Below are 26,062 nucleotides of genomic sequence, written 5' to 3' on the forward strand. Positions count from 1 at the left end.
TTGCAGCACCTTCACTTCTTCACTCTTTTTCTTAGCATGCAGGGAAAAACACACTGCAAACTGTACCTAAAAGGCAGGAGGCCATATCTATATCCGGGGAGGACTCCACGGAAGAAGATTTCTCTGGTGTGCAGAAAAAGACCATTTCTAACAAAGTCACCAAAATGGAGCCAAACTGGAACGTCTGTTTTACGTCACTGTGAAAAACAGGAAAGGTGAATGACTTTAATACATTTTAAAGCACATGGGTGAATAAATAATTGCATTTGTGTTCACTAGATATTTCTAGAATTCTGAATTATGGGATTTCATTTAATTAAATGAATGAACAGCCATGTATGAGTATTTGAAAATGCCTAAAATAATTTAAAGGTGCTATTAACACAAAAAGATTCCACTATAGAGTTAGACCAACATCTGAAAAAAGAACGAGGCCAGTACAAAACTTATTTCATAACTTCTTTTTCTTATATATTTATGTAGCAGTTGTTTTAACAGGTCAATGGTGGAGATCTAACAGGTCATAATTACACTGGAATGAAACACTGCTTGTTGGGCAACTGTAAAAAGGCATTAGTAGGGACACTTGGCTCTCACAGACGCCAAACCATTCCTTAAAAATATCTCCAAAGAAATACATTCTAAGGCATTGGCAGATAACACACGGACAATATTAAGCTTGAAGACAGAGCGAAAACACGTGGCAAGAACACATACTGCAAGTGCAAGCATCATGGCAGGAGTCCGTCGTTTCAAGTGTCTCGCGTCCGATCAAAGACTTCTGTTTCCCCTCGACGGAGAGTCGAGATGAGGAGGGAACAAGGAGCGAAGGCCCAGACTCTCCGTCGTCATCGTTTGTGCATCACAGAAAAAGTATATAAATAATCACTACAGAGCACAGTATACACACTGGAGCAAACTTAGTGCTATCTCTGCATTCAAACCACCAGCGATCAAGAGGGCAAGACTAGCTTTTTGTTGCCCAGTGTTAGATAATGGTGGATATGAGCTTTAGGAGTGTCAGTCTGTGAAACCTGTTATCCAACCAGTCTCCATATGAAGCTGCCAAATAACCTATAAGACAGCTTTAGTGTCCCATGATGGTACAAACACTTTTTCAGTGGCTTTCTTGCCCTGACATGAAAACTATTTAGTCCAACGCTGAATCCTCATCAGTTTGAGATCTTTTTTTTTTTGGCATGACATGATCAAATTTATAGAAAGTTTCTTTCTGATACTGGCAGCTAAAACTCTCAGTATCTACGTTAAAATGTAACTTCATTAGATTGCATGATATTTCAACAGTTGTGACTAGCAACCACACAGTTTTCTCACTCAAGGTTAGGCTACACCAGGCAGCCAATCATATTTTCATAGTTGATCCAATTTTGAAGCACTCAGCTATCGAAGCACCGTCAAATGATCTGAGGCGTCAAGCAGAACCGGAGAGCGTGAATGGAAGCAACCACCTCCGTGTCCACTGACAGAAAGGACAAATATCAGAGTGCGATCACTAGAGGGGACAGAGAACGAATATATTTATGTTTTTGGCCACCATTTGATTCAAGTGTCACCAAATCAAAGTCATTTAGGCTGAAGACCGAAGAGTTCACCCTCGACAGCAAGCGACAGCGTAGTCTTCATCAAACACCTACACACCGGCTCTGTGATACCGCAGATACAATAACTGTCTCCAACTACTGACATTTATGACACCTTAAACACTACTGAAAGAATACCAAAACAAACCAGTAGGTGAAATTGGTCAAAATGTGAGAAAACAAGTACATCAGAGTGAAATATGTTTACAACAATCCCCAAGTTCTGTGTAGCAGTTCTTTGATTTTCTTTGTCTAGATACCTCATATCGAGGTGAAGTCAGCACCAGTGTGTGCAAAGTCACTGTGTCATGAACCGTTTTCTACAGCAAGTGGGTACGGAGGTCCGGGAAAGTGGTGCGGTTATTAGGACAAAACTAAATAAATAATATCTATGTATACATGATTTTATACAGTATTTATGCTGCTTATTTATTCATTGATCAACTAAACAATTTATTTATATGTTGATTTAGTTTTGTCCAAAAAAGTCCTCCATACATCTGACTGCTCATCGGACACAAACAGCGACAGACTGGGCTACTGGGGTAATGTGATTGGTTAATCTTCTTTGTGTAGTGACTGTAAGGGCTTGTTGTTCAGCCTCCAGGTCCACTGTAAATAATAATCCACTGTGTCACTCCTCTTCCTCTTCCTCTTCCTCCTCCTCCTCCTCCTCCTCCTCTTCTTCTTCTTCTTCCTCCTCGTCTTCTTCCTCATCTTCCTCCTCGTCATCTTCATCCTCCTCGTCCAGATATTCCACCCCGATCTCCTCCATCACCGCCTCTCCATCCTCCTCGTGAGAATCTGATTTCTGCCTCCCCACCTCACCCTCTTCCACCGAGTCGTCCTCCACCTCCTCCAGCAACTCCTCCTCTTCATCCCTCTCCTCCTCATACGAGGAGATGGGCGAGTAGTGTGGGACGTCAAACACGTGCGGGCTGCTGGGAGTGTCGGTGCTGCTGGGGGGAGGTGAGGCGGGAGGCGCGGTGACGGGTATAGTGATGGGTACCGGGATGGAAAAAGCAGGGATTGACTCGGAAGCACACATGCCAGCGCCGGCGCTGACCTCCTGGACCCTCCTGGTGGTCGGATTCACACTGGTGGTAGTGTTAGAAGCAGCAGAGGGGATGACGGCCATGCCCAGACCCGAGGTCAGAGCTCTGGGTTCGGGCGTGTACTCCCGGATCTCCCCTGGTTCCAGCGGTTCAGGCCCACAGGGGTCGTGTTCACTGCAGCACAGTTTGCCGTCCAGCTTGGAAATGAAGAGCAGGCCTTCTCGGTGCTGGCTGCAGTAGGAACTGGGGCACATCTCGCAGAAGGACGCAGCATCCTTACCGCATATATCGCACTGGTGCCATGGACATTCCCAACGACCTACGATCAATACATACATGCATATGAACGTCACGAAAAATACAAAGGCAACTGTGAGTAAAGATTTGACTTTTCAAGTTTTCAATTTGACTACTGACATTGCTACTAAGCTGTTTTGTTACTTGGTTTTACAGATTGTACCGAAAGAGATAGTCAGCGTTCATGCAGAGCCACCGACCTGCAGGCCTCTTGGTGAGGTTGAGGCAGTCAGCATGGTAAACTTTGGGACAGCCGGGTCTCTTACAGGACACCATCTGTCCTCCATCTCCACAGCTGAAACACTCATCCTCTCGTTCTTTGGTCACCACCACCTTGTTCTTCCTCTTGCCGTGTCCCCTCCTCTTCAGCTTGCGTCCTTTGTCTTCAGATGGAGGGTTGTTCTGATTCGGAGAAGAGAGTGGTTTTAATGGTGCTTTTATTACATAACAGTCTCTTCCTTCAACCACCAGCCAAAGAAATGAACAGTTGAAATAACTTGTATCTCAAGTGTTTAACAATACGCAGTAGTATTAGTAGTAGTATTTCATTCATGTCACTCTTGTCACCTTTGGTCTGACGCCCAGAAAGCCGCTGCAGTTTGATGCCCCACATTTACAGACCGTCTTCCCGTTCCCCAAACACTCCAGGTTGTAGTTGAAAGTAAGCTCCGTTCCTGAACACATACACACACAAACAAGCTGTCAGCTGTCTGCAAGTGATGTTTGATCAGATAGCTGAAAAATCAGCTGGAATTTCAGCTCTAAATAAAGCAGCATACCGGCAGGGACGTCGACGAGAGCAAAGAGTCCCACCCGGGTATCGCCGCTCACCGTCCACTTCTGTGTCTCACAGTTTGGCTGACAGCAGTGGTTCATGAAGCGAGCTTCGTTCCCCTTCGGCCCAGCATCGATGATTCGATCCTAACACACACACAAACACACACACACACACACACACACACACAAATGAACAATACTAACAGACAGTTCAACATGTTTGAAACTAAGCATCAACTTCTTGGTGCCTTCTTGGGAGTCTCTCACACTCTGTTATGTGCATAATATGAACATGTGTGATCCTTACTGTTGAGCAAGGTGCTCCTTGTGTCATGTTATAAAAGTACACATTTATTTTTGGACCTGGGACACAGTTGCACTCTGGCTCTGAGCTGTACCTTGTCCAGAGTCAGCATGTAGAAGTTACAGATGTCATTCTCCTGGGCATGTCTGATCCTGGATCGGCACTCCTCCTCGTCAATCACCTCCCCGACGTACTCGCTCACAAACTGACCCTGAGTGAACAACATTCATTATTTAGACCAATCCACTCTCATTGAACAGCAACCACAACCTCCTAGAATAAGTACTAGTATCAGTACTATAATAGTACTATGACAGCAGTGTAGTCACCTTCTTGATGTCGTGGACACAGCGGAGCCCCCAGCCTCGAGACAGTGTCCTGAAGATCTCAACCTGGCTGTACTGACGCTTGGTGAAGGCCTGGTTGAGACACCGCTCACCCGCCGGACAAACCTGTATGTTCAGAGGGAAAAATTTAACACAACATACTACGCTCCCTTTATTACAAGAGCTAAAGAAGCCACTTAAGGTTTGGTAGGCGTGGATAAGGGAATATTAGACGTATAGGCGTATTTAATGTTGTTGTGCAGATTAGTGATAACCATTATTTAGACAATATCTGTTCCTAAAGGGTAATATGAAGGGAGGTGTTGAGGAAAACACAAAGAACACCAATCATTTAGCTAAAGCAAGTTTTTTTTATATATATAAATCTTTAAAACATTTGGTGGTAGAGAGATTTCTGTACCTGTGGGTGACATTCGTACAGCAGCATGCGGTTGATGCACTCGGAGTCCATCCCACACGGGCTCTCGTCTGTCGCCTTACAGTTACAGCGTGGGATCTCTGATAGGTCGGCTGTAAAGATCTGGACCTTTCCTATTGGTCGATTCACCTAAATGAGTCAGAAAGAAAACGTGAACTCTCCTCTGTACAATTGTTTGTATTCCTAATCACGTGTAAGGATTGTTAAAGAGTGAATCCAATGATGTGTCAAATACACTCTTATTCATGGGCTTATATAAGAGATGGGCCTTTATTCCTAATTTGCCCGCTTAATACAAAATCGAAACTTCCTCCATGGCTACCGGTAGTCTTGGAACGTTTAATATAATATGCATGTGTTAGTTACCACTTACAGTTACTGCTACTGATATATGAGACGCTATGATTAAAGATAAAATTTTGTAACTAAAACAGATACCACTGCTTCATGTTTGAAGAAAACTAGAGAATGAAGCATTTTGGACTAAACAAAGATAAGAAATCTTCTCCCTGACCTTTATATGTTTGTATGGAGGAGGCTTCCTATCGTTCTTTCTATCCTCTTGAAGCTGACGGAGCTCCTTCTCCGCCTGCAGCTCACGAAATCGCACAGCTGCCTCCTCCAAAGCTGAGGAGGTAAATCAACAGTTATAAAAAGTCAACCAAAGATTGACATTCGCTTTCAGGATCTATTGAAGAAGACATTTTGCTGAGCCCATTGGATACCTTTCTTGTAAGTGGCATCAACACCTTTCCCCATCTTTTCTTTGCTGTTGGCATCCACATCCATATAAGGGAAGACCCTAGCCTGGTAGGTCCACAGGTAGTCATTGGAGCCAAAGAAGTGAACAGGAAACTCCCCAACATCGTGCCTCATCCGTTGGATGTTCTCTGGGATCGTTTTGGGATGACTGACCTCGGCTGGCCACCACCTTTTCAGATTGGGAGAGCAAAAAACACTAAGGAATTGTACAACATTGGCAAGATAATGATTTAATAAGAAGTATCGGTTTATTGTATGCATTTGACTCAGATTCAGGTCAGTGTTGGAGGTTTGAAAAGGTGTGACAGTTTTTTGAAGTGAAACATCTATTTAACTGATCTAATTATCACCAACATTATCCATCTGTTTGATATTTGCACCATGAACACTGTCTGCAGTCTCGCCACTGACCTGTACCGCCCAACCTTCACCCAGAGGATGTCCTTGTAGCGAGGTTTCTTCCCAGCTTTGCAGTCATTGCAGTACCAGCTGCCTTTGGGCATTTCCATGTTCAGACACTCCCGGTGAAACGCAGCCGGGCAGGACTCACAGCACAGCAGACTGCCCCCTGGAGGACAGGTGGAGGACAGAGGTGTTTTTGACTGCTGCTAGTGCGTGCATGTAAAGGTTAGCTTGCCACTGGTCAGTAGGAGCTACGTTAAGGTTACCACTGTTCTGTAATATCTGTACAGAGCATTTTAACCTCTTGTTTTCTAAAGCCGTACCTTCGGTGCAGACAAAGCACCAGCTGACGTTGACGTGTTCGTGGTTCTTGACACCTCGGCGTGGAGTGAAGTGGTTGGGACAGATAATGCTGTTGTTGGAGAGGACAACACAGCCTGCTGCCATGCAGAGGTCTGTAGCATGATAGGCTACCGGGCAGCGCACACAGCGTACCAAACGACCTACAGACAAACACGAGAACAGTCATGGCATGGAAGATGCACAATCCAACACAAGTAAATACAGTGAATGATCTGAGGGAACTTGTGGTTCACCTTTAGAGATGGACGAGCTGTTGGGATTGGCGATGAAGCAGGTGAGACAGACGTGGATCGAGCAGCGGAAGCCTCGGTTCACAGGCGCTGTCGGGGCGAAGTTGGCGATACACTCACCGTGGTAAAATTTCCCACACACGGGAATCATACAGCGTCGCACATCCTCACTGCGCTTTTTACAAACAAAGCAGGTGTGGATGCCTGAGAAAAAAAAAATACATATATATATATATTGACATTTATATCAAGAGATTCATTAGAAATACAACATTTAACACAAATTATCCCCAATTTGACCTTACAACCCTTATATCTCCAAAAATAAAATAAAAATAATAATAAAGCTAAATTTGCAAACAAACGATTTTACCATTTCTTGTGCAATAAATGCATAAAAAAATGGTATCTGGTGGGGGATCTGCTTCCTAAAGTTGTTTTAGACTGATCTGTAAAACTGATCCAGCACTATGGAAACCTTTTTTAAGGTTCCATGTACTGGGTTCCTGGTTTTGTTAGTCTCAATAAGATACACAATGGCCAACGGTTTTACATTATTCCACTTATCAACAGGTGGCAGTAATGTGCCAAGAAATGCAGCAATGCACTGGCAAAGGCAGGAGAGAAGAAGACTTGTACATACAGCAGTGAGGACATTGTCAGTCCTTTTCATTTGCCCAGAGACACTATCCTGATCCTGACTAGCAGACGTTTTTTAAATCATACCAGATGTATTTACTGTACTCTGTAATCCAGTGGGATTACTCTGACACTGCATATTTAGCCACAGACGTACCTGATTTGCATTCAGGACAGACAAACTTCCCTTTCGGGGCCTCAGCCAGTGAGATGCAGGGCAGATGGAAAGCTCCACAGCACTGACCCTCACAGAGGAGCAGCTCACCCGTCTTCTCACATACCTGGAACAAAAAACAAACAAAAAAACAGCCTATTTAAAAAGACATAATATAATTAAAGTAACTCAAAGGAGATCTGAGTGTGGTGGGTTTCCATTTCCCGTGTGGTCTGACGGGGAAAGTGAGATGTTATCTGGATTTCCACTGGCCATCCACAGACTAATACAATATACACTTAGGTTACCACCAAATGACTGCTGAGTGTTGAATCATGTTTTCCATGATAAAGTAGTTCTCCACAAAACTGATTAATTTTTTAAATCTTCCATCTTTAATCTCTTTGCTAGAAACCTTAAAAGTTGGAACACACTTTAATTTACGATTATCACATTATATTGAAAAAAGAGAAATTTAAATAACTAGTATTGTTTGGATGTTCAGATGGACAGGATATATTTTTGTGTGTTTAGTGAAAGTGTGACATGTATACTGTATTCCTTATGTACTTTAAACAGTAGACTACAACACTCTGCAGAAGGCAGTATGGTACATTCAGGTATGCAGTTACAATATATAAACCATAAGCAGGATGTTTCTGAGAGTAAAGAGGACGCAGGACGCAGCTCTAAAGACTATTCTCCATCAGCAAATTGAACCCTCGGGAGGGGAAGCTCACCTGACATATGTTCTCCTTCATGGAGGCAGGGCCTCCTCGGTCCCCTATGATCTTCCTCGATGGTACAAGTGGGTCATCACACAGCGATAAGTCATCCTTCATGGAGGAGAAGCTGTGATCCAGGCTGGACAGGTCACCCTTAAGAGACAAAGGGGGAAAAAAAAGCAATAAATCAAGACCTTTATTTATCAATCACCCCCAGTGTAACCTGAAACACTCCTTCCTTCACAGAGTAGGGACGAGAGTTATTTATGAAGCCTACACTACTGCAAGGAGAAGGATTACTCCTCAGCTGTTTAACGACACTCACAGCTGCAGAAAGTAGTAGTTATGAATGTCTTCGTCTTTATTCCAGTTATCAACAGTTACTCTTTGGAATATTTTTTATGTGTATAGTCAGATATTATGTTTTTTTATATTATTATTATTATTATTATTATTATAGTAAAAATGAATACATATCAAATATCATTGTGATATTGACTTATTAGCAAATCACAATAAGATGCAAGTAAACACTTGAAAAATACTTGTATGGCTAACAAACTGGTTCAAGAGGGGCCAGCTCTGTCCTGGACTCTGCCCCTTAGACTCCATAGAGGAAGTCGGGGAGAGGAGGATGTTAGCAGAGCTGACATCCATGATGAACAACACCTCCTACTTTTTAATTATATTTACCGTTATATTAGATATATATGTGCATGACACAAATGATCCATCATGCATATTTGTATACTTGAGGTGTATATAGTGTATATAACTTTTTATATAGCTAACAATATAGGTGTAAGATGTAAATGAGTAGATATTTGATTCAGTTGTGTCACTTCACCTAATTATCTAATTGCATCAATTTAAAATGCCTCTATTGGTGCTGCACGACACATTTATTGTGGTGTTGCGATGGGGGTTTGGGCAAATTTCCACTGAAAACAACTGATCTCCTCCAACTCATCTTTTAACTACACATCCTGCTGTATTTCTGTTCATTGGGAAATTTATACAAATGATTGAACAGCTTATTACAGCTTATTAAGATGCAGTTTGTTTTTTAAATTTTTTTCAAAGAGCATCTTTTAATAGGCTCAAAAAATAAAAAAAATAATAATAATTTATATATATATACTTACTTACATACATGTGTTATTTATTTGAACAGCATCTCCTGGTGACTGCTAACAGGTTATAACACCACCAGAGCTCTTAAATAATAGCTGATAGAGGATTCATTTCCTACATTACAAAAACTGATAAAATGTTTGTACGCAAGTGGAAAAGCAAATCTTCATCAGTGTGTACACATCACAGTTTCACACATCATTCACTAAATTATATACAGAATAAACAGGACTGCTGACCTCTGACTCTGCTCTGTCCTTTTTGGCCTCTTGAGTTTTACTGTCTTCAGCTTGAGTAGGATCAACATCTGCTGATGCTGTGTCCACCTGGGCAGGTTCAGGTGGGGCTGGCGCAGGAGTTGGGGATGCAGGAGAGCTTGGAGGGCGATCTGTCTGAATGGGGGGCGGTGGTGTACAGGTGGAAATCTCTGTGTTTGTTGGTGTCGAGCTGGATACTGCGAGATGCCTATTCTTTGACTTTAAAGATGGTGGCGCAGAATCTGGGTGAAAGAAAGACGTGATGGAACCAGTTACCACAGGAAGTTAAGTCTGAAAAACACTTAATTTATTTATTTACATTATTTATTTCTATTATCTAATTCAGATTCTGTTGGGAGTTGGGACACATCACTCCAGTTTGCTCTATTTCAAAATTCCTCCACAAATAAAACTGATCATTGAAGATGATTCACTGACCTGATTGAGAAGCAGGATTTGAATTGTTCTTCAGTGTTTTGACCTGTGACAAGAGAAACATTAGCAGAACTGTTCCTGTCAAACAGCATGAAAAAATCCTCCTCGAACATGATATTGTGATAAATAAACCCTGAAAGATTTTCTTTTTCTTCACTGATCCTGAACAGTATCGTTCCTCAACATTACCTCCTCTTAAGTGAGGGTCTCTGTAGACCAAGCTTTGGTTGACCTCTTACATCTCCTCAACAAGCTATTCTCTGACTCGTAGTTAGTTCCCATATTGTGTGCAAGTTGCTGCTGGCATGAACCTGTTTTATGTAAATCCATACAGACCTGAAAACTGCACTTCCAAAAAGCATGTTTAGGCTAAAATGATCATAAAATCAATGTTACGAACCTTCTTAAGATCAAGAGCTTTTTAAGAAGCTCCAACATGTCATCAATGATTTCTTTTAACTTTCATTCACGTAATTTTCATACCAAACAATTCAAAGTATAAATCATTTGTATAGTGAGCTCAACAAAGATACACCGCAGATAAATAAATGTACACACAACAGAACATGGTCATGTTATACCTTCTTCTTGGGGCCTGTTGAGGCCTCTGCCTCCAGACAGTACTCCAGGATCTTCTGAGTGGGTTTCCTCTTGCGCTTCCTCCCCAGCACAGGAGCATTTCCTATAATTGAAAGTCATATAAAAGGACATTCATGTTATCAAACTCGTATGTAAAAGTTCGATAAAAGTCAACATAAAGGAGAGCTAACACAGACGGGATGGTGGGACTCCCTCCAAACAAAATAATTGCAGAACATATCAAACAAAATCATCTGGTAAAGATGAGCATGAAAGGTCATCTTTGATTGGAAACAACACTTGCTGGAAGAGGGGTTATTTGTTAGGGTAGGGTAGAGAAACATAACAACAAACAACTGTGCATATTCAGCATAACCAGGAAGTTTCCCCCAGGCGAGTATTCTCACTGGATTGAAGCTTTCTTCAGTTAGCTCAGCTGTGACCTCTTATACAATATAAAACACATACTCACATAAAAAAGGAAAGAAATGGATGCAGTCATGTCTTTTAAAGCATAGATGTGAAATAGTTTGGTTGTGGCTTGCTTTTTTCAGCGTTGCTCAGTTTCCTGAGGAAAGGTCAACCGATAGGATCTTAAAGTGGGACAGAGTGCTCATTTATCCTTGGGCAAGAAACCATCTCTTTCTGATTTACATTTATTTTTAGGGATAATTTCCCTTTCACTTGCAATTAAGCTAGTCAAATTTAAAGTTAATGAAGATCGTTTATGTGTTTTGTGTGATATTGGTTCAAGATTAATTTAATTGTACGATCGATTGCCCCATCTACAGAGACTTCAGTTGATGAACCCTGATTTGTTTTAGTTGTCTTGAGTTGGCTCAAGAGACTTTTGTTTCAGAAAGTTTTATAGAAAATGTGCCAGATAAACCAGAGAAGACTGTATCCAGTTGAATATTTTGAGATGTTGGCCCCAGATGGCTCTAGTGTTCTCTAGTGGCTTGTCCCCATATGGTGTAATCAGTCAAACTTTACCTTCAATATCTGGATATCCAACACTACTTAGTCTAGGGTTGTTTTTTATGGCGCCCCTTACTTCCAGCAACAGGAAAACTTAATGTTCCATCATACAATATTTTTAACAGCTGTGTACTTCTTCCAACTTTGTGGCAACCTTTCATGGAAGGTATATTCTTGTTTCAACATGATAATTCCCCTGTGCAGAAAGTCAGGTCCATAACAAGCAATTTTCTCACTTTGGTATGAAAGATTTTGACTGATCTGCACATAGCCTTGACCGAATCCAACACTTTGGGATGAACTGGAATGCTGACTAAAAGTCAGGCTTCATTGCTCAACATCAACAGCCAAACTCATTGCTTTCTTGTTGAAAGCCTTCACAGAAGGGTACAGGCTGTTCTATTGAGCAGTTAAGGTGCACAGAAAGATCCACAAACACAAACAATGCCTTACCGGTATCTTTGACGAGGCCGTCTGACAGCGAAGGATCAGCTTCAGGGGGAGGGGTTAGTGTGTCGATGGAAAGCACAGGTGCATCTTGGGGAGATGAATTTTCAGTGCTAGGAATTTGTAATTCAGTGGGTGTGGTTGCAGCAATTTCCTCAGGAGGTGGTGTCTGTATTTCAGGAAGTAAGTCCAAGGATGGGTGGTCATGTGTGTCCTTGTCCGATCCCAGGGGTTCGGACACGGGGGTAATGGGCTGAGTGGCCTGAGAAAACAAATTATTTCATTGTCAATTGCTGAATGGCTCTCATGTGTAGCTGCAAGAAGTGATACCGAACGCTTAAAACCACAGTCTTATGCATATTTAACAACATATAGTTAAAAACTTACAACAGATCTTACTTTGTATGATTTTTACCTTTCCAATCAACTGGAGAGGCTTTTTGGTTTTCTTCCTCGTGGAGAAAATCTGATCATACTCTTCAGTCCATTCAATCAGCCTCTTGCTTGGTTTTCGTATTCGTTTATGTGCTACAAAAGATATATAAGAAAAGACACTAGCTTTTTAAAATTCCTGTTGTGTCATACATCGAACAATAGAAACCAAAATATTCCAGTTTTTCACCACAGGGTTCCAATCTGAACTACACAGCCCTTTGTTAATTGACTGAAATGTCTCTTTTAAGTCTGTTAGTGCACTTATACCAAGGCCTCTTACCACAGGCAAAAGGAGTAGTGTTCAAGCTGTTGTTTAAGCTATTTGTGATCTGTTTATTTCCTCATTAGTTTCATCAGTGAGTTAGCTCAACTGCTAGCGGTAGTGGGTAGTGACCATAAAAAGTACTGTTGCTATAGATACCTGCGGTTTAATAGACTCTGCCATGCGAACACACACTTTCTATGGCCATGGTACATACAGTAGATTAGTAAAAGTATTTCAAATGATTAAATTACTGTTTATGTTCATTACCAACATTTTTAGTGTTAACTAGACTTAATTTTCTTCTACTAGGTATTCCAGCTTGATAGGTTACTGTATATAGAACCATAGTAATATGAGTTTCTGGGGTTGTTTTATGTAATTAGCTTTTATTAGTAATACACTGGAGAAAATACTCCAGAATCTGGTCTTTGTTTATTCCTGTAAGCCAAGAGTCTAGTAAGGTGAAACATTCAATCTAGTAAGAATGGGGTATTGTGTAGAAATCACAGGAAATCACATTTAAACAGTAAAAAGCTTAGCAGAAATGTTTACCATTTGTGTATCACGTACAAAACTCATTCCTAAAAAGAGCAAAAGGGAGTTGGTGTGATTTTAAGTGTTTAACAGTGTCTAAGTACTCCAGCAAAACAATATGCTCTCCTCTTTCCAGTCATCAGATTTTGTCAACGTGATAGCATACACGACTTCCAGCTGTGGTTTTAAAAATCTGACACTGTGGAATCCCCTCAGATAAAAATCAAGACAACGGCGACCACCACCCTCCCTTTAAGCAGAAAATATAATGTTGTCATGAGTTAACTGTGAGCTACAACTTGAGACCCATTTTCTTTACCCTATACATATTCTATATTTAATTATTTATTTATTAAAAGTTGTCGAGTTAGCTATTAGCAGTTCCTGTTTGCAATGTACCTATGGATGTATACACAACAATCAATCAATTTACTCTGTTATTGAAAAACAACTTCTGCAAGTTGCAGAACTTTGGCAAGTTCTGGAGATCCACATTTTCTTATTGTCTATGTCTGGATATCTAAATATATATCCTAAGAAAGCGTTAGTCACGCTGAATCTAATAATACATGTATCATGTCTGTGTGTTAAGACTTGATTCAGTAAGTGTGCCTTGATGCAAATTGTAGGCTAAGCTACAATAGCTGACTTTGAGTTGTGCTTAGACCACCAGCATGCACCTGCTCCATTCATCTCAATGAAAGTAACTCACGTCTCTCCGTGTGCCCCTCTGACCTCCCTCATTCATAATATTTTTGTGGATGTTTGTGCAGTACTGCGGGGGATATGGGTCAGACTATGTTTCTAAACTACAATGTCCTCACCTGTTGGAGCATTGTCGCCTTCTCCAGCGTTTCGCATCAAACTTGCATTATTCTCAGTGCTGTCTCCAACAAGGCCATTCGGCTGTTCCAAACACAGTGTAGTGTTGCACCCCCTTTGATCCAAAGGCACCATGTTCTGTAGATTCTCATTCACTCTGCTCCACCTCTCCTCTTCTTCCTCTCCAATCACTCCGTCCCCACTTCCTGCCTGCCTCTCCCAGTTGCTGGTCTGTAAGCCCAACATGGACTGTACTCTGGATTCCACTCGTGATGAAGAGTCCACTGATGGCAAGGACTCCAGTCCTGGGAAACCAGGTCCAGACCTGGCAGGACGACAAGGCACTTTGCGGCTGGTTTTCTTTTTCACCCCAGTGGAGCTGCCCCTTCTGTTGTAGGGCCTCTTGGAGGTCTGACTTGTGCTGCCTTCATTGCGTGCGACTTTGATTTTGTCTGGACTTGAATTTTTATTAATATGATCAAGTTGTTGATCTTGGCCTGCAGGCGTAGCCTCACCAGGCATCACTAAGGGCTCTGCCTTTACATGTGCACTTGGTGGCCCAATTTCCAGTTCTAATGGGGTCCCCTCCCGTTCTCTAGTGTCATGCAAGTCTTTCAGCATCATGAGAAAAGTGCTGAACTTGTAGTTTGTGTCTGCTTTGAAAGAGATGGGTTTACCATCACCCTCATTGGTCACGGACTGGAAGGATACCTCCTGCACGTTTTTAAAGGCATTCATGAAAGAAAATGGTGAGGAAGGTGATGACCTGTCAGAGGAATGATCTTCCTTCTTTGCTTTTACCTTAGAAGTAAGAGGTATGAAGTCCATTGGTGGGGTTGAGGATATTGAGAGGTCTTCATCTTCGCTCTTGACATCAGCTTCAAAGTCAACTGACTCAGAAATTGGGGGTGTGCTACAGCTAGAAACAGTGTCCCGATCATACTCACCATTGTCCTTACAATGAGATTCAAGAGATTTTGTTTTAGTGCAATGGTCCCGTTTGGACTCAGGATTCCAAGTGGAGTTACGTGCAGAGTGGCACACATGGTCCTCAGACTTTCTGTATGATTTTAAGAGATCTTTCTGCTCAGCCACCTTTCGGGCTTTTTCACGTTTCTTCTTTTCCACCTTCTGCATAGCCTCCAGGGCTCTGGTCATCAGCCGATTGCTGGCTGGGAGGTGGGCAGGTTGCTCTTGTAGTACGACTTTATTCACTTTATCTAGAACCTGCTTTGTTTTGTGGACAACTTTCTTGGATTTCTCAGAAGACGGGCTTTCAGGCACATGAGCATTCTTACATGCTAAATTCCCATGCTGGGGAGAAGGCGGAGTTGTTGTATTAAAAACTGTCCTCTCTTCAGGTGTAGCTTTTTGCTCAGAGCTACCTAACTGGTCAGAAGACATGCTTGTTACATTGGAGGCAGAAGTCTTCTTACCTTCTGATTGGTCTGATTGGTTAGAGGATGAAGAAGTCACATTGCTTGCATTTACTTTTAAAACTGGTATCCTTTCTGCTTCTGGGCTACTTAACTCATCAGACACTTTTGCCACATTGGCGTCAACAATAGTTTTACTTTGTGATGATTCTGACGAGAGACGAAGAATACCAGTCCCACCACTTGCTTTTAATTTCTTAACTGAGACCTTTATGGATTCTGAACTGACTGTCTTATCTATTAAGACACCTGCCTTTCTGTCCATACAATCTGATTGTTTAGCAGTCATATTAGTATCTGGTATTTTTTCATTCTTTGTATGTTCAGGTTTGTCACTGGGACTAATGGTTACACTGGAGTTTAGGAACTTCCTACCCTTTATGTCCTTACGTATTAATTTAACAAAGGGTAGCCTACATTTAGAGACCAGGCTTGTTTGCTTTTCTAGTCTTACTAGTGGGTCAGTAGTGTCAACATTTAAAGTGGATGCTAGAGTCTTGTGACTTTCTTTTTCTTCTGCTTGATCAGAAATCCTGTCAATCACAAAGACCTTCATGTCATGTTCAGTTCGATTCATTACACTCTCTGAAAACCTGGATTGGTCACTGAACTTCAGTGTAATGCTGGACTCCAAGGCCTTTTTGACATCTGAACTACCTAATTGGTCACACACTATGCCAGTCACATTGTCAGTTGTATTACTGACTGTCTGTCTACCCTTTGAGTATCCACACTTGTCAGAGGGCACACCAGTCTCAACAGAGACCATTGATTTCTGCTTGTCTGACAGTCCTGACTGGTCAGGGGGACTGCTAGATGAACTAAAATACCTATTAGCAACCAGGGTGTTTTTACACTTCAAATGTCCTGTCTGTTCAGGTGACAGGGTTGCCTCAGCAGGTAGCAGAGTCTTATGTTTGTCTGACAACCCTGACAGGTCACTGGGCCCACCACTGGAGGAGGATGCACCAGGAACCAGTGTCTTTTTACTTACAACAGATGCTGTCTTTTTCTTACAGGGAACCTTACTAAAGAGAGTGCGGTCTGGCATCGGACTGGTTGTTTTAGGTCGTCTGTCTTTGCCTGATTTACTGAACCAAAGACCACTCTGGATCTCTGGCTGCTTCTTCGCCTCTTTGACAACTGTAACAGATGGCTTAGTTGGAACTAGCTTAGGCTGACGTTCAAGTGCTTTAGGACACAAAATTTTGGGGACTGAGTCAAGATCAGAATATGGACACTCTCCATTGTCTCTATTTGATTGGTCAGGGCTATTACGTAACATCTTTTTAGGGTGTTTACTATTCAAATCCCTCGATGATTTACTTGGTTTATTCTTTCCAGAAGATTTCTTTAAAGTGCTTGGCTTTGCTGGAGTTGTTATTGGGGATGATATTACAGGGGATAAAATGGATCCATTGGTCAAGTGTGATGTCTCAGGAAGGGTGGGTGAAGTAGACGGGGGAAAGGTTGGGTGGGCCTTGTTCACTCTCTCTGCTGTCGAACTGTCATGCAAGGCATCATTTATGGATGAAGAAATAGAGGAAGTCATTTTGGGTCTATCTGGAAGAACAGATTCGGCTTCTGCCACACTGGATTTCCAAGAGTTTTGAAAACGCTTTGCAATCTGCAGAAAGATAAAGACACAGCTCAGTCTCTGAACACATATTAGTTTACAGAAGAATTTGTTTATGATCATCATTGTAACTGAAGTTATATTTGAAAGTTTGAGGACATGCAAGTACTCATCATTCATATAATAGTAATTACAGTGTATTTGTAGTTCTGCTCCCTTTGCTTCCCCCTCCTGCGCAGTAGGGGGAGCTGTTCAAATTCAAAGCCTCCATGGAAAGTGTGAGTTGATTTTTCCTCTACCCACGTTAGCTCCACAGGTTCCCCAAAGGTCCTGACATGGTAGAGCCGACAGGGCCGGTCACTGGGCTCTAAGACAACAACAAAAAACATCAGCCTTACTCTCAGACGCAATTTCAAACTACAGCATGTTGCACAGGAAGTACAAGAGTGCATGAACTAAGAAAAGGGAGCTTTAAAATACAAGAACGTGATCTTTCTGACTATATAACTACAATCAAATGTACATACTCATGTCATAGTTATGAGAATGACATATTACATGACACAAGACAGCTCTGCTATCAGCTGGGGGTGTGAATTAATTGCTGACCAAAATAATCCATAGCACATATCACACAATTTAAAGCAAATACAAATACAATGAATTCATTTTGGGAGTCATAATGTCAATGATGTTTAAGGCCCACCTTTCACTCTGTGATAGATTCCCTGTATGGGGTCAACGATCACCTCACAGGGCCACCATGGTCTTCGGTTGAACTTTGCCCAAATAACTTCACCCTCTAAAAACTTCACAGGTGGCAAAGACTTTTTCTTGAGGCTGTTTTGCTGTCGGCAACATAATAGAGAAAAAAAAAATACAATGAGAAGAATGAAAATGACACTTTGTATGTTAAGTGGATTCTTTGACCTCATCTGACCAGTGTCTTTTCCTGAACTGCTACAGCAGTGTGGAAATATGAGCCAACTGTGAGGCGTATATCTGAAAACATCAAAGGTGTTGGAGGTAGCAATACTGACTTATTTAGTGAGGACAAAGATCCACTTGATACCTTTCTGCATTCAGTGGTGAATGACAGCTGCGACATGTGCTGAAAACTATTTACTTTTAAGCGTTGTGTTTAGATTCTTTTCACCATATACTATTTCCAAAGGTCAAAACTGAACATTCATGCTCCAACATGGGCTTGTTTTTCACAAGAAAGTTTCACTTTAATTGGAAAGATATACCGATATCTAGATATATATGATAGATATATATATTATATATATATATATATAATATCTATATATATGTATTATATATATATATATATATAAACATACTGTAGAGGTAGAAGATGAAAGAGAGGCAAAAACAGAACGTCAATTGTTGTTTACTTAAAATCATCAAATGTGCGTAGTCCCAAATCTAATGTTTTATCACATTTGCGTGTCTTTCACACATACAACATTAACACCAAAATGCAGGGAAAAAAGAGAACGGGTCAAAGCTTTGAGTTTGTGACCAACAATCTTCACCACATGCTCTAATTTTAGCTTGTCTTCTCTTGTTCCACAACAGTTTTCAAACCACAACACAAGCCGCAGCAAGAAACATATCACAACCTGGTAGCACTATCGGCTTCTACAGTATATCCTTTGTGTAAATGGGAACTGTTCACAGCAGCAGGATGAGTGGAGTGGTGGGGTACATGAGCAGGCCTGAGTTATGACTGGCATGTAGCAGGACTGGACAGAGAGCTGATACCGGCTGCTGCTATGATGTAGCCATAGCTGGACCATTTTCATGGGATAGCTCAACATTGTGCGAAATACAGTGGCCCCTCGTTTATCGCGGGGGATACGTTCTAAAAACAACCCGCAACAAACGAAATCCACGAAGTAAGTTTTACAATTATTATACATGTTTTAAGGCTGTAAAACCCCTAACCACACACTTTTATACACCTTTTTACACGCATTTTGTACAGTACTCCCTTAGTTAATCAGGACGCAGAACACGTGTGGTTCGCCCTTAGCCAATTTAGGACGCAGAACACAATGCGCGTTCATACTGTACAGTACGCTGTAAAAAAAAAACATGCAAAATTACACACAAAAAAATCCGCGAAACGGCGAGTCCGCGAAAAGTGAACCGCGTTATAGCGAGGGACGACTGTACATTTATATGATTTATTCTGAGGTAAGTCAATATCACTGTCGTACCATATGTCCGTAATTTAAAAAGCTACAGTTAGGAGATGATTAGCTCATTTAGTATTAAACTAACAGTTAAGCAGCTAGCTTGTTAATGTGTCAAACCAAACTCACATTACTGAATCACCAATGTCACTGAATAAATTGGCTACTTTTAGCAATGCAACTCCCTTCACAGCCCAGTGAAGCCCATTCATGACACACCAAAGCCACAGACACAATCATGATGACATGAATAGCAGGCTGCAGATACATTAACCTCAAACAGTGCTTGTGTAGGCCTCGTTTCATAGTGAGCTGAACATCACAGCTTGAACTTGAATAGCAACAAACAAACATACTACTAAAAAAAAGTTAACGGACTACACAGTCAGTGACTAACAGTCTTTGAACTGAACGACACAATTAAAATCATAAAGTACACCTCAGACTACCAGCACTTCTAAAGTTGACTGTCTAACATGTTATAGCTTGACTGTTTAATTGTTACAAAAACATATGAAAAAAACAACAAGTTGTGATTCGAATGTAAGGTGCTGTAATTATTTCTTAGACAGGAATAGTGACTTCCTAGCATGTTCAACCAGAGACTTCAATCAGTGTTAATGGTAAATATAGTCAATTAAAGCAATAAATCCCTTAGTGCATGCCATATTGACCGAGAAAGACCAGAATCAGCACTGTCATTTGACACATACTCTTTTTCAGCTTGGAGATTGGTCAACCTGCAGGAATTCATTTGTTTGTCATAGTTGTGTAACTTTAATTAGCACCCAGCAGCTAACTTAGCTTGGTCAGTGGATGTGGGCATCAGAAACTCAAGTGCAATGCATGCTGGTACATGTAGATACTGCCGGCATGGCCTTGAGGAATTAATTGCTTCGATTGAATACATTTACCATCAACACTAATTGGATCATCCACATAAAAAAATGGCAAGTTAAAGCAACATTATGTAACTTTCCTAACACAAAATAACATAAATAATGATTTTGTTGCTGTTCTGTTCTTTCACTGTGTAACTCTGTCTAACACTTCATGGCACTAAGTCACACACCACCAACTATTTCGCTGATTTTAGTGAAACCGCATCATATTTTATGGAGAAAACATTTTCTGCTTAACCCCTGACGTCCTCCTTGACTTTCTGTGAGTTACAGTTTCCTGACAGACAGTTGACCGCTGTGAACTATAGCTGCTGTTAGCTCAGTTTGTTAGCCAGGCCTGGACTGTGACTTCAGATCTGACAGAGGCTTGAAGACCGATGGCGACGTTGATGGGGGGAAGCGAAGAAAAGAGGAAAAGAGAAAGTGACGGAACAAGAAGCTGCCAGACAAGAGAAAATCTGCTACTGACTTTTAGTTGTTTGGCAAGAGCTTGGTGAAATAAAAGGCTGAAAGACAGACGCTGAGCTGAGCTTCTTGCAGTTGGACTAGTATGTAATTAGCTTGCTACTATGTCATGTGTTGTTGCACTTGCTTGATGTTTTCCCGTTCGCAAAGTTGTCGACTCGCTAATTTCTGATCATAAGTAATATAATCATAAGAAATGCTTTAACCTTCAACACAGTTTTTCCTCTGGTGTTTGCTTTTGTCCTAAAAATTGTGAATTTGTAACTAACAGGTGTTCTTGTGACCTTGCCATCAACACAGATAAAGGTCATTAAAATCTAATAAACGCTTGTAGAGAGCCACATGGAAGCTTTTTTTTTTGCCCCAGATGACCTGCCTAAGGATCCTATGGATTTTCTTCAGACACGCTGACATGTGGTGTAAAACCACAAAATGAATCACAGCTGAATTCAGTTTAGCTGCTCCATTTTCAGGGTTCTTGTATCGTGCATGCTGGCTCACTGCCACAGCTTACTGGGACACTGGAGTAGAAAGAAGCCACTGTTAATGTCATTAAGCAACACCTGTGCTTTTTCCTCTATGTCAGTATGTCTGCGGTCTTTACTATGTTCACAATGGCGGTCTCGTGGGCTCACTGGTTTGATCACATGTCATTATTCTATTCTGCCATTCAGATAGCTGCAGTTCTGGAGAGAGTAAAACTAAAATGACTGCATCAGAGTTATTGGTGTGCTGCTCTCTCCGCTTCCTTTGGATTGAGTGTCACCACCTGAGCAGTGCCAAAATGTAGTTTGAGGATTGTGTCCCCAAATCGAGCAGGACACGGTGGAAACAAAAGCAGAACTTGTGACGAACACATTAAGTTACAGGCACTCCTGCAGTGGGAAAGACCTCTTTGATGTTTACTCATGAGTCAGTTCTGGGGGTTTTCAAAGTCTGCTTCTGTGGACAAAACTATTAACTTGACTGATTAATTTGATTTTTCTATGTATGTCCAGAGGTTTTCAACATACAGAAAAATATTCATAGTAAATGTTAATGGATTTTTGTCTATTTGGGGGATAATCATGCAAGTTTTAGGAACTACAGTTCCCATTATTTTTTGGGGAATGTAAACAGGAAGCATTATGTTACAATGGAGCGGTGGGCTACAACTTGAGCACCTTTACTTTAGCCCATTTCGCCTATTTATGTGTTTATATTTTGGCAATAAAGGTATGCTAAATTGCCTGCTAGTAGTCTCTGCTTGTAATGTACCTGTGGATGTACAGAATACTCTCACTGTGACGCTGAAGAAAACTTAAAAATGTGTTCTCAGGCACGTTTTGGAGTTATAAGGACACTCTTCTTTCATTTCTAAGCAGTTTTAAGGACATTTGTGTTATTACAATATCTTTAGAAAATACATTTCACACTATACCATGTCTGCATGTTGAGATCTGACTGAATTTCAGAAGGTGTGTGACTTTTTCTTTGAGGGTTTTTAACCTAACCTACCTTAACTGATTCCCCATCCACAGTAAATTACTTCTATGTTCAAAGTTTGAAAACCTTTAAACCTAAAGTTTTCCTTTAGATCTTTGTAACCATGTTTATCAATGGCATGGCTAAAGTGGTGGAACTGTGTCTTACCTGTGCACACCCATTATTTACAATGACTACTACACTGTTATGACAGGTGAAAAGCAGCGAGCCGTTTAGTTTTCCAGGTCATGCACAGGAAGAAGTTAAGTAGCGCAACAAGATAACAACTATTTTATAGTCAGGTGAATGTCAGTCCTCACCTGTTTCTATGTTGTGTTTCTCGACACCACAAGAGCAATTTGTGACATGTTAACTCAAGGGTCAAACTTACCACTGAATGCCTTAAAGGACTGTCTTCAAGCAAGAACAGCTCAGTGTCGCTCTCCCACTCGTCATCCGAGCCGTCCCAGTACCTCCTGCGCTGACCCGAGGACTGGGACCGAGTGACGACTTTGGCTGATGACAGGAGAGCATCCTTAGGGTCTGAATTTAAGTCTCCAGAGGTGGACTGAAGAACATCCCCCGTCCTCTCAGGTTTGTCCTGCAAGACTTCTTCCACAGGTGACACGGTCTCCCGCTCTTCATCATTGTCGTCATCCTCAAACAAAGAGGATTCAAAGTGGAGGAAGCCGTTAGCGAAGGGGCTGTTGCTGTCGAGAGAGAAGGCCGGGCTGGGCGGGCCTGAGAAACAACCTTCGGTCTTTTTCTCAGAGACTGCTGGATCGCTCCGATTGGCTGCCGGTGCGTCTCTACTTCTAGTTTGAACCACAGGTTGTTTTTGTCCAGCAGAAGATTTACCAAAGCTCTCCTCCCTGCTTGTATTCTGGGTACCAGAATAACCACTGCTAGTACAATCCACCCAGGAGTCCTTCCTCCTCTCCTTCCTATTCATCCCCCACTCCCAGCTCCTCTCTCCTGACTCCCTAATCGGCAGCACCAGGTCAGGCTGGCTCACCATGGAGGTGAGATGCTGCAGCCTCCTTAGAGGACTGTAGGAGGAGGAAGAAGAGGAGGAAGACGAGGATGAGGATGAGGAGGAGGAGGAGGAGGAGGATGAGGAGGAGTGCTCCCTTTGTGTGAACCCATAGACAGATGCATGCTTGAGGGAGGAGGTGGCAGCAGACATGGTTAGTCCGATCCTGGTGTGGTCATGGTGTCTGGAGGAGCAGGAGTGGGTGGAGAGGTCACGGCCAGGGGTCAAAGGGCAGCTGGACTGATGAGTCTCCCTGCCAGGGCCTGTGTAAGGCCCACTCATGCTGGCATGGTTCCTCCCTGAAACATGAAACAGTAAAATTATAACCAACAAAATCATAAACATTAAAGTTTGGATGACTTTGAAACATAAGACTGCAGATTTTCCATCACATCAGAGCTTATTACGATATGCATGCAGGGCTGCCACCTATTTTATGTTGTATTTTCTATAATCCTGCAATCTATTCCTATAAGAGATTGTGTTTCTTTGCATGGCGTGCTCTTCCATTCGCTGCAGCTCATCTAAAGTTATCTCCAGCAGCTGGTAATGAGACATTTTTTAAAAGTGTCCAGAGGAAAAAGCAAAGCTCGGACATCAAATCCATGAAAAATAAATTAAAAAAAACAAAAAAAAAACACAGTCCGCCTTCATATGATGTCAAAATAAAACATAAACAGACTCACTGATGACGAGCGGATCGACCTAATGTGACATCTCTGGCAGAGATCCTGCGCAAACACCGCAACCCCGAGCTCTCTAAAAGCCTTTTAGGAGAAATTATCGCGATATGATGAAAATGACATCAAGTACGATAAGGTCAGCAGCCTGTAAACTCACACACACGCATGCGGCACACACACACACAACAAAGCCAGTGAGATGATCATAGCGCGTCATGACCAAAAAATAAAAAAAAAATAAAAAAAACCAACACCGGCGCTGTAAACACGAATTAAAATGGACCCGTTGGTGCGTGCGCGTGTGCGTGCGCGTGTGAGGGTGTGTGCGTGTATTAGTGTGTGCAACTGCATGTGTGTGTGCGTGCGTGTGTGTCGTTGTGGTTTGCAGTGGCACCGTGACTGCACGAGATAGAAACACAACCGCTACATAACACGAGACGACGGCATAAAAACAAGTTCACCTACACACAGTGACACACACACACACACACACACACACACACACACTTCCACAGGCTTCCCCTCCGACAGATGCAGGCTATGTGTGCATCAAACAACAAAATCACGGATAAAACGCCACATGACACGGGATCTGCCGCGAGAATCTTACCATTCCGGTGTCGGCCACCGCAAACATGACCCTCGCCCCGTTCATTCTGGCGTTTAAATGTGCCAATTTCCAATTTTTTGAAAGCGGATGAGGAGAGACCCAGCGGCAATACTACTAGGCCTGTGAAATGTACTCACTCACTCCCCCCCACCACCACCACCACCTCCCTCCGCCTCCCTCCCTCCCTCCTCTCTACATGCGCTAAAGCCTGGTCCAGCGGCCCCTGAAATAGAAATTCAGGCGTGTTGTACTCCTTCCAGCGACACTCCCCCCCCCCTTTTTTTTGCTTTGTGATAACTTTCTAATTCGCCGTCTTTTTGGATTTATTCTCTTGTTTTCTGCCTGCAGACTCCTGCCTGCCCCCTTTGAAAGTCAGTCTTCTCTCTCTCTTCTCTCTCTCTCTCTCTCACTGACTGCTGTGCGCACTGCCAGTCGTCACCACTGCCTCCCTCCCCAGCCGGTCCACAGCATGGAGCACAGAAGGGGCCGTAAATCTCCCCTTCAAGAAAAGAAAAAAGAAAAAAAAAATCTGAGCTGACAGCCATAAAAATAAATAAAAAAACACAAAAAAACGGACATCCACACGACACCTCCAAAAAAAAAAATCGCCCCGCCCCTCTCCTTAATTAAAAGCATCAATTATTAACCTCAAACCAGGCTGCCATCACTAATGACATGTCACATGCCAAAGTTGTGCCAAACAAACTGGCATCTTCTTCACCAAACACCCCGACACGCACTTTGGGGGGCAAGCACACATGCGCCTGAAGATGAGACGATAGAAATCAAATGAAATGAAGTAATTCAAAGATGTCCACCAACACCAGCAATGAGAAGCAATGGTGCAAGCAGGGCTACCCGGAAAACACAGATGGGTTTCCTTTCCTGAGACGAGTTGCTGTGTGTGTAGTCTCTCTAGCTTGCACACCCGGTCCCTTCAAAATGGAGTCCTCCAGCCTTTAGAGGAGGAAAAAAAAAAAAAAAAAAAAAAAAAACAGGCCACAAAGTGTTAATACATGCTCGATATAAAGTTCATCCAGCCACGGAGAAACTGAGGCTCAAAGCGCACCTCTGCTGTGCTTTGGAGGTGTTTGGGTCTTGGATCACCCATGCCACGGCAGGAACATTTTTCTTTACATGCTATGCCTCCCAAAGTCACTGTCTTATGAGCGTTTTCTGCCACGACAGGGGGGGACTGAGGCACAGTTATCCTCTGGTGTGTGTGTGTATGTGTGTGCCAAACGCACGTCTGACAGCAAAAAAAAAAAAAAAACCCAACAACATTTAATGGCATTTTAAGCATCGGCTGTGCTTGTTTGGTTACAGTTTTTCTTTTGGTGCATATGCAAAAGGAAAAGACGTTCATGTTTTTCAGAAAACGAGGAGAGCTGAAAAACAACTGCAGCTCTCCGGCCGGAGCTCAGCTGAGAGACATGCGAGATTTCAGCTGTGGTGGGTTTGATTTGAAGGGTGAGGAAATGTGCAGATCTGGAGATTAGGGGACGATATGTCAGTGAGGACAAGCAGGGCGGGTATAGGGGCTGATTCAGGTGTAAAAAATACCCCCCTTCCACACTAACACACACATGCTGCACTCGTCACCGAGAGGCGATATGGGAAACGGCGTTCATGATCGACACGGCCGCCACACAAACCCTCCTCTCCTCTTGGAAAATGTTGGAGGGATTTTAATAACGAGGTGACATAAAAGCAGCTCAAAGCTCGATTG

General features: G+C 42.3%; 1 protein-coding gene across 6 annotated transcripts; it reads right to left on the reverse strand.

The window, feature by feature from the left end:
• Nucleotides 1-446: 446 nt before the first annotated feature.
• Nucleotides 447-25,562, reverse strand: nsd1b (nuclear receptor binding SET domain protein 1b). 6 transcript variants are annotated; one of them, XM_027273406.1, is made up of 24 exons: nt 25,403-25,562; nt 22,399-23,339; nt 17,679-17,820; nt 17,167-17,339; nt 13,963-17,023; nt 12,320-12,432; nt 11,911-12,166; nt 10,482-10,582; nt 9,904-9,946; nt 9,448-9,707; nt 8,090-8,227; nt 7,353-7,476; nt 6,560-6,760; nt 6,287-6,466; nt 5,973-6,129; nt 5,525-5,730; nt 5,314-5,426; nt 4,782-4,928; nt 4,364-4,486; nt 4,129-4,245; nt 3,733-3,874; nt 3,521-3,627; nt 3,154-3,355; nt 447-2,975 (listed from the first exon to the last, which is right to left on the reverse strand). In XM_027273406.1, exons 2-24 carry the CDS (start codon nt 23,320-23,322, stop codon nt 2,236-2,238), a joined length of 7,770 nt encoding a protein of 2,589 aa, XP_027129207.1. In that variant the 5' UTR covers nt 23,323-23,339; nt 25,403-25,562; the 3' UTR covers nt 447-2,235. The 6 variants fall into 6 exon arrangements, with proteins under 6 accessions (XP_027129207.1, XP_019121319.2, XP_019121322.2 ...); XM_019265774.2 differs by lacking the exon at nt 25,403-25,562 and adding an exon at nt 25,219-25,332; XM_019265777.2 differs by lacking the exon at nt 25,403-25,562 and adding an exon at nt 25,192-25,332.
• Nucleotides 25,563-26,062: the final 500 nt, after the last annotated feature.

This window comes from Larimichthys crocea, chromosome XXII (assembly GCF_000972845.2).
Source record: "Larimichthys crocea isolate SSNF chromosome XXII, L_crocea_2.0, whole genome shotgun sequence".
Classification (NCBI taxonomy): domain Eukaryota; kingdom Metazoa; phylum Chordata; class Actinopteri; family Sciaenidae; genus Larimichthys; species Larimichthys crocea.

What these genes read in the sequence shown, in the direction of transcription:
- nsd1b (XM_027273406.1), bottom strand. Translation starts at nt 23,322, where the DNA reads ATGAGTGGGCCTTACACAGGCCCTGGCAGGGAGACTCATCAGTCCAGC. An exon ending in AATCTATCACAGAGTGAAAG is followed by an intron (nt 17,340 to 17,678) that starts GTGGGCCTTAAA and finishes TTGTTGTCTTAG; the next exon opens with AGCCCAGTGACCGGCCCTGT. An exon ending in TGTACGAATGTCACCCACAG is followed by an intron (nt 4,487 to 4,781) that starts GTACAGAAATCT and finishes CTGAACATACAG; the next exon opens with GTTTGTCCGGCGGGTGAGCG.